Genomic DNA, 9,444 nt, shown 5'->3' with positions numbered 1-9,444 from the left:
GCAATGAAAATCTTTCCAGTAAAAGTACGGAACTCTTAAAACTTGTCAAAATACATACCAGAAACTAAGCAATTTCTAAAGAAATTGGTACTAAAGAGCCACATTTGACAGATTCAATCTGTATAATTATTCATGAGTATAAAATGGTGGTGACAAAGATTCTTAATTGCACTGCGGCGCAGATTAGAACGGCCAAATGGAATTTTTCCAGATTCATCAACACCAATATCTAGAAGGTCTTCATTAGCGGTAAACGAACAAACCAGGCCATCTGTTCCAAATTCAACAAGGGCATCACCACATATGCCCCCCATCTGGAAATAGTTTCTTTTCTATGGAAGCTGAGTGATCAGCGATAAACGGGCATATCAACCATGGCATTACTTCAGACAGTTCTAAATCATCATCAGTTGCAGCGGAATTATGTTTGCGAACAAATACCACTTCAAAATCAGGACTCTTTGTTCGATTGTTTTCGTACCATAATAATAGTTTATGATAGAAAGAAATATTACTGGGAGAAAGAGAGCTCATCCAAAGAAGTATATTCTTGCCCCTCAAATCTGCTACAGGAATCTTTGTGTTTCCTTTAAGAAGGTAACTCTGTGACTCATACACCAGCAATGTCTCCAAGGTGAGTTCTTTGAACTTGTTTACTTCCCGCTGGACTAGTTCCTTTCTAGTAAATGGATAAGCATTAATTCCAAAAGTGCTCAATACATCTCGGCCATAAGGATCAATAGATGCATCCTGGGTTCCCAAAATGATAAGCTCATCTTCTATGGGGAAAACAAGTCGAGAGAGCTTGTGGCTTACAGAATTATCAAAGGGCATATACCACAAGGATAACTTGTGCTTTTGCAGCAGATTATCAACATACAACTTGTAATTTTGTGGGTCAAGAGAGTCATTCGTGGGCATGTAGACCAGCAAAATTTCAAATGACTTGTGGTGAGTTTTGCAGTGTTCATATACCTCCTTGAGCTTGGGAATGAAATTTCCTTTGACACACAAGAACAACCCAACAAAATCCTTGTTATTGAGGTCTGAAATAGTCGTCACCGTGCCACAACCATCTTCTGCATTGGTCTTTTTTAGAACATCAGACAGTTTGCACCTCAAAAGTCCCACAAGGTTGTTAGTGGAAGAAGTTTTCCATCTCGGTTCTTCATCTGCTTGAAGTTCCTGCAGCTTCTCATCAGTGAAGGGAAAGGCATCGGCTCCATAATAGCGCATAAACTTATTTCCATGAAGTAGAATGTTCTTCTTCATATCCATACCCTTCTTATCCAAAATCATGCATTGAAAATAATTGAGTTGAAGGTAGTTTCATATAAAATCTCGACACTTCAAGTCCTCAAACGGTATTACAAAACAAGAAGGGGGGAAGGCCGACAAGAAATGATCAAAAACCTGCTTGTAATCAGCTAGTTTCTTCATCTTTACAACCACTACCATCTCAAAATCCACACCCAAAGCATAAAGTTCGAAATATGTATTTAGTAGAGACTGAACCGCCACTGAATCCCAATCTCTACGGAAGACAAAAGCGTGAAAACAACAAATCATCAAGTATTTGTCCTGAATCGCCTTGCCAATTTCCACTTGTTGACCGTCTTTTCGAACAAGGTAACCAAGCTCATTTGAACCAGCGGACAAGAGCATCTTGACATCCAAAGTGTGGCCAATCTGAATAGGAGGTAACTGAGAAACCATGGCATTGATATCAGGAGAATATTTGGGTTTGGCACATTTAAAAATCCTAGTTATAGGGCATGTCACTGGTGGAAGGCACGAGTTGACGGGCCACATATTTTTCAAAAGCCTATGATAAGAACGTAAGGCGTCAAATGAGCCATTGTGCACAAGTTCCTTGAGATGAGCTACTAAAGAAGACATGGAATTGGGTTCTCCAACGAGCATTGTTTTATGAGCAACATCGAGAAAGAGGCACTTTGAGGAACGACGGTGATAGTCGTCGAATGGAACGACAACTGAGGACATAGGAAAGTGACGGAGAGGGTAAATGAATAAGAAAGGATAGTCAGGATTGGTGTTAGTAGAATTAACCAAAACAATCTCGAAATCATCTCTATAAGAATAGAGATCATGACACGCAGGAATGAAATCTTGGGGATAGTAGGATTCGAATTCGAATTCGATACTGGATTGGGAATGAAAGTATAAGCAAACAAAGAGAAGGTATTGTTTACCCTTGAGATCATTCAAAGCAACTTCGCCAGACTTTCGATACTGATGATCCATCTCATTCATACAACTCAACAACGGTTCAACCCTGCCTTCCCATGCCCCTTCAAACTCCTCAAACCCTGATTTCTTATATTTCTTTTGCTTTGAATCCTCCTCATTATCAATGAAGCTAAATATTGATTCAGGCGAATGTTTCGATGCTGTCTCATCACCATCCATCTCTCTTCTCTGTAAACAATCAAACAAACAAACATATATGAAATCAATTAAACCTGTTTGTTTTCATATGATTATGGATATCAAAGTATTTTCAAATCAATCAAACCAAGTTTCAGTAAAATTCGATTGGGATAGAAACCCTAACCTGAGATTTTACAATACACGGAATGTTTTCAGCTTTATTGTTAGGAAATTTTGACTTTTGCTACCTCTAAAACACATGAAATTTACTTTTTCTATCTGGAAAAAAAGTTTTATTTTATTTTACTACCTATCAAATCTCGTTTTTTAAATTTCGCTACCAGATCACGGAATCCGTTATTAATTCCGTTATTGAGATCCTGCCACCCTCATTACCACCTTCCGGCCACCCCTCCCGCCTTAGCCACCCTAAATGCCTCCTCATCAACCAACAAAAAAAAAAAACACCCAACCTTCTCTTTCTCTCTCATCTCCTCTCTCCTCCTTCTCTTTCATAACCTCCTCCTCCTCCCTCCTCCCTTCTCTTTCTCTCTCATCACCGCCTCCCTCATCTTTCTCTCTAATCTCCGCCTCCCTCCTCCAGTCCTCCCTTCTCATTCTCTCTCCTCAGTTTTCGAAGTCTGGCGCCACCCACCCCCACGACTTTTAGATCGAATTCAACCAATTAATGGTTTTTAGGTCGAATTCGACCATGAAAACTCCAGATCTGGGATTTTCATAATCAAATTTAACCATAAAAACCAAAAGTTGAAGATCATAAGGTATGTTTACCCTTTTCCATCAATTTATTATTAGTGGTGGGCTGGTGGTGGGTGTGGTTGTGTGTGTGTGATGGTGCTGGTGGTGGTGCGCGTGGTGCTGAAGGTGGTGCGTGTGGTGGGTGTGGTTGTGTGTGGGGGAAGGGGGTAGTGGTGCTGGTGATGCGTGTGGTGGCAAGGGGGTAGGTGGGGGAGAAAGGGTAGGGGACAATTGTTTCTGAGGTTGAAGAAGAACCGAGCTCGAAACCGGAGTGGCGATTGTGGGTTCGCCAGAGAAACGTCGAGAGGACAAAGGAGATAGATTGGTGTGTGGAGATTGTGGTTTCGGTGTGGTGGTTGGGGTCGGAGCAACAAGAAGGGGAAAAGGGAGGGGGGTTGGGTTGCGTTGGTGGGGAAAGGGTGTGGAAGAGGGTTGCCGGCGTCAGCCGCAACTTTGGGTGTCGGTCGCCGCAGGGGGAGGGTGGCTGAGTGGCTGACGGGAGGGCTAGGCTGGGCATTTGGGTTTTTTTTTTTAATTTTTTAAATTTTAATATTAATTTTATTATTATTTATTTATTTTTAAAATATAAACTTAACGGAACCCTAACGGATTCCGTTAACTGGTAGCAAAAGTTAAAAAAAGGGCATATGTTAGGTAGTAAAATAAAATAAAAGTTTTCATAGGTAGCAAAAATAAAATTGATGTGTTTGATAGGTAGCAAAAGTCAAAATTTCCTTATTGTTATTCTATTTTTTTTAACAATGAAATTAAATTATACATAATATGATTTACAAAATAAATCGAACTAAGAGGTCGTTTGGTTCTCGGGCGAGGGTTTCGAGGGTGGGAGGAGGGGTGGCTTACTGTTTTTCGTGGGGGTGGAGGGGTTTTTAGGGTTTTTTTCATGAATTAATTTATGGGGGATGGAGAGGAGGGGCGGCGAGGGGGAGGGGCGACGAGAGGTGGGGTAGCTCGGCTATGGGGTGGTTGTGTGGTAGGGAAATAATTTCGGGAAGGGGAAGGGGGTTTATCAGTAGTGTCGGTGGGCCGGGGAGGTGACAGGGTAAAGTCGTATCCCCTAATCAAAAGTAATTCCTAAAACCACTAACTAAAATAGATAGGGAAGTAGGGTCGAATCCACAAGGAAACGAGTCTTTTTATTCCTAACTAATTAATATAATCTAGATTATAGAGTAACAAATTATTATTATCGAAGGAAAACTGAACTACTAAGAGTAAAAGTGGGAAAGAATAAAAGTGGGAGGAGAAACAATGAATAAAAGGCCTAGGGAATAGGTTCACCAATAAATAATATTCCAGGGTAAAACATAATAATCATTCATCAATGCATGCATTAATTAGATCATACAGGGCTTTCGCTACGTATTACAATCACACAATTAATTTATCGGTATTAAATCTCATTTCTCGAATCTCGATTTAACCATTTATAAATTAACCTGCCTATTGAAACTAGACCTAAACATTAATTCTCATCTGTCGAATCTCGAATCAATATTGTCAAACTCATGCATAAAAGATCTGCGCAAATCTAGTCACAGAGCATTAAATCAATCAATAGGAAATTAATCTAGCATTGACAATTAACAACAATAAATTACCCCTTCATATTATTTATGGATCCCTATAAACCCTAGAAAGAAAATTACTTACACATAATTAATATAAAGAAAATAATAGTATAAAAGTAATAAGGAAAACAAAATAATAAATCTTGTGAAAAAAGTAGAAAAGAAAAAAAGAAAACTAAAACTAAACTAAAAGAAAAGAAAAGAAAAACTAAACTACCTAATGAAAGCCTCCCCACTTACGTAATACTACTACTCCTATTTATAACAAAACCCACCGACTTAACTATAAATAAAGCCCACTAATGAACGAAGCCCACTAATTAACGAAAGCATCAGTGGAGCGCTTGAATGGGCCCGATCAGCTAGCAGCGGACGCTGGGCTTCTTTGATTCGGAATTCATGGTCTCCATTATGGTCCGTCAACCCGAAACAATAATGTGGACCTTTCTCTTCTCTAATTGAGGCCTTAATCACCGAACTAAATTTATTTAGTACGATCTTGGGGTTTAAATATACGATCATAAAATACGTTCTGACTCTAATATATTGTAGTGGCTCAATAAGCTCGGGAATTGTCATAAATCTGCAGATTCCTACAAAATAAAACCAACTCTACAAAAATACTAAAAAAACGTATATTAGTAATAAAAATAGCTCTGTAGAGCTCAAATAAGCACAACTATAACCGTGGGACAGGGAATATATATATATATATATATATAATAGACTTATCAGGAGGGGCGTCGGGGGGCAGGGGAGAGGCGGCGGTGGAAAGGGGAGAGGCAGCGGTGGGATAGGGAGAGGCTAGCTGGGTGGTGGAGGTAGGTTAGAAGGTTGTGGTTGGTGGTGAAATGGTGGGTAGGGAAAGGGAATGCAAAAGTGTAAGGGGGTGGGGAATTAATTTGGAATAAAAATGGGTAAACTCAAAAATAAAAATAGGGAAAGGGAATGACAAAAACAGACAAGCAAACAACAACAAAGGGAATGATACCCTTTCCCTTTGATGATTAACCCCAACCAAACGGCCCCTGAAGACTTTTCTCAATGACATTATTTATGTGAATCAAAGTGCTTTTATCCCGGATCAGTTAATCACGGACGACAACGCCCTTATTGCTTTTGAGATATTTCATAATATGAAGAGCAGGGGTGAGGGAAATAAGGGTACTGTAGCCCTGAAGTTGGATATGAGCAAGGCTTATCATATAGTAGAGTGGTGCTTTTTAGAGAGGGTAATGTTGAAAATGGGTTTCTGCAACAAATGGATTCGTAGAGTTATGAACTGTATCTCTAGTGTTTCTTTCTCTTTCAAGGTGAATGGTGATATTTCAGGGTCGGTTGTCCCATTCAGGGGCTACTACAAGGTGATCCTATTTCTCCATATCTATTTCTTTTATGTGTTGATGCTTTCTCTGCCCTGATCTCAAAAGCGGCTAGAGAAAAGTTAGTGCATGGTGCAACGGTGTGTAATTCGGCTCCGAGGGTTTCTCATCTATTTTTTGTCGATGACAGTATTTTGTTTGCAAAAGCTACTCTGCGGGAATGCTCAAAAATTGCTGAAATTATCAGTGTATATAAACGAGCATCGGGTCAGAAAGTTAATTTGGATAAGACGGAGGTTGCTTTTAGTAAATGTGTTACTGAAGATCGGAGGAGAGCCATTATTGATACATTGGGTGTTAGAGAAGTGGAAAAACATGAGAAATATTTGGGATTACCTACTATCATCGGGAAGTAAAAAAAGGCCATTTTTACTTGTTTGAAAGAAAGAATTTGGAAGATATTGAATGGATGGACGGAGAGATTGCTATCGAGAGCGGGAAAGGAGGTCCTCATTAAGGCGGTTGCACAGGCTATACCCACTTATATGATGAGTATCTTCAAAATACCCGATGGTTTGATTGATGAAATCCATAGCTTGCTATGTCGATTTTGGTGGGGTTCTAGAGAAGACGTAAGGAAGCTTCATTGGCAAAATTGGGAGAAATTATGTCTTCCAAAATCAAAAGAGGGCCTTGGGTTCCGGGATCTTAAGTGCTTTAACCAAGCACTGTTGGCCAAGCAGATTTGGAGACTGCATATAAATGATACAACGCTACTCCACAAAATACTCAAAGGAAAATATTTCAAGAACTCTTCTGTTTTGGAGGCGCTACGAGGGTATGATCCAAGTTTTTCTTGGAGAAGTATGTAGGGTGCGAAGGGTTTATTGAGGGATGGTCTCTTGGGGAGGGTGGGTAATGGCTGAAGCATAAATGTATAGAAGGATCCCTAGCTGTGTGTAGATGGTCGTGTAATGTATCCTGAAACGCCTGCTGATGGTAATGAAAATCTGATGGTGTGTGACTTACTGGAGGATGGATATTTGGAGTGGGATGTGGGTAAGGTGGAAGGCTTGTTCAGTGCAGACTTATGTACTCGTATCTTAGCTATTCCTTTATATGTTAGAAACCGGCCTGATTCCTTATTTTGGCGCTGCACAACATCAGGCTTGTACTCCGTTCGATCGGGCTACTGGCTAGCAAAATTGGGTGGGGAATCTCAAACTGACCAGGTGTAGGATGAAGCTATGTGGCTTTCAATTTGGAGAGTGCGTGGACCTCCGAAATTGCAACACTTCCTATGGAGTGCGGTGAAAGGAAATCTTGCAGTGAAAGATAGATTGGTTTATAGACATATTACACAAGACTCCTCTTGTCAAGTGTGTGGTTGTACTAATGAAACAATTATGCACTCTCTATTAGATTGTAAGGCTGTGATTTGTATTTGGAATTGTTGTGAGTATAAAGAGCAATTAGTGGGGGCCCCGAGGTCGAATTTTTCTGAGTTCTAGTTGTGGTTAAATAGCAAGTTTACGGTTGGGACGATGATTGATTAAGCATCACTCATGTGGGCAGCTTGGAGGTGTAGGAACATGGCTGTCTTTGACAATGAATATCCTGATCCTGTGCTATTGGCTGCGGGTTATATTGGGATGGTCCATGATTATAACATATATGCTCTCAGAGTTTAAAGCCTCCTATTCCTACGGTTGGGACTAGCAGCTAGAATAGTTGGAAGTGCCCCTCTCTAGGTTGTATTAAAGCCAATACTAATGCCCATTTTCCTGCCACAGGTAAGGCTGGGTTGGGAGTTGTCTTCAGGGACGACAAGGGTAGTATTCTTGCAGCAGCAACGAAGAAGGTGTATGCCAGTCCACCTGAATTCGCAGAGGCTCTTGCGATCAGGTATGCTCTTCAATTGGCTAGACGACTTGGGTACTCTCGCTTGTGGATGGAATCTGATGCTATTAATGCCGTGAATGCAGCTCGGGTTGATGTTGGTGGCTTATCTCCTATTCATACCATTTTTGATGATATTAGATCTGATAGTTTATCCCTTGATTATTGCACTTTTATTCATGTAAAACGTAAGTATAATACAGTTGCCCACCTCGTGGCAAGATGGGACACCGATTGTAAAGTGGAGTATGTGCGTTTGAGTTCCTTACCCCAGAGTGTAGTTGCTTTGGCGAATTTGGATCTTACTTTATTTAATAAAACGGGATACTATCTTTCTTTAAAAAAAAAAAAAAAACTTTCCTCCTTATGAACAGTGCACTGCATATATTGCCCCTAGATTTGTGCTTGCTTTTCCTTATCTACAGTGTGTTCCCTGATTTGCCCTGAAAAAAAAAAAACACATGTACAGCACAACGTGTGACCACATGTATGATTAGTGTATGAGTAGCTGGGAGTAAACTATGCTAATTAGCTTTTTCTTAAAAACAAATAATAAATAAATAAAATTAGCTTTTTCTTCACTGACTTCTACAATGGGGGAAATTTAACCAATTTATTTATGCAAAGCTTATTAATGGTTGACAATTAAGAAGATGAGCATGTAGCAATTTGTAGGAATTTAAAGCTATTGTTCCGCTATTTGTGATTGCAGATACACCAACTCGATGTTCATACTACAAATTGGTATTCGCTAAACTTCTTAGTTGTTAATTCTCAATTAATTACGAGTTCAATCTTAGAAATTGGTACTTCAATTAAATTGGTTGTTGCTAAACATCTTAGTTGTTAATTCTCAATTAATTATGAGTTCAATCTTAGAAATCGGTATTTCAATTATGAATTAATTATAAGTTCAATCTTAGAAATTTCTACTTTAGAGCCTTATTCGTTGTTAAATTATAGATGTTAGTGAGTTAAATGGCAACCATTAGTGAGCTAAATGGCAACTAATTCCAATTATTTGCTTGTTAAGCTAATTACTTTATACAACCCAGATTGATACAGTCTTTTGTGGGTGTTTCAACATCTCAGTCTTTGGACCAGTGGATTTGGGAGGGCCAAAATTGCTTTTTTATTTTTTATTTTTTTAATGATGAAGCACCTAATTACCCATCGGTATGCCACTGTTCATAATGGGTAAGAGTGTTCCTCTGCTTATAACACTACTACAAAATTGAGCTTAAGTAACACTCATTGGTAACACTTAAAATATTTCATGATTGCTTGATTTTTACGTAACACTTTTGTAACATTTTAATATTAGGTAACACTTATTGTAACACTTTAATATTATGTAACAATCTTTTGTAACATTTTGATATTAGGTAACACTTGGTTGTAACACTTAATTTTTATTTTTATTTATTTTGTTTTTAAGAAAATACTTAATTTATAAATATGCTCAATTTTCTTTTATCAAA

General features: G+C 39.0%; 1 protein-coding gene across 1 annotated transcript; it reads right to left on the bottom strand.

The window, feature by feature from the left end:
* Nucleotides 1–294: 294 nt before the first annotated feature.
* LOC145640311 (putative nucleoredoxin 1) lies at nt 295–1,299 on the bottom strand. The gene has a single exon (XM_081691610.1). It carries the CDS (start codon nt 1,297–1,299, stop codon nt 295–297), a length of 1,005 nt encoding a protein of 334 aa, XP_081547736.1.
* Between the last annotated feature and the right edge of the window lie 8,145 nt (nt 1,300–9,444).

This window comes from Chenopodium album, chromosome 7 (assembly GCF_948465745.1).
Source record: "Chenopodium album chromosome 7, dcCheAlbu1.1, whole genome shotgun sequence".
Classification (NCBI taxonomy): Eukaryota; Viridiplantae; Streptophyta; class Magnoliopsida; order Caryophyllales; family Amaranthaceae; genus Chenopodium; species Chenopodium album.
This window is presented reverse-complemented; position numbering and strand designations above follow the sequence as displayed.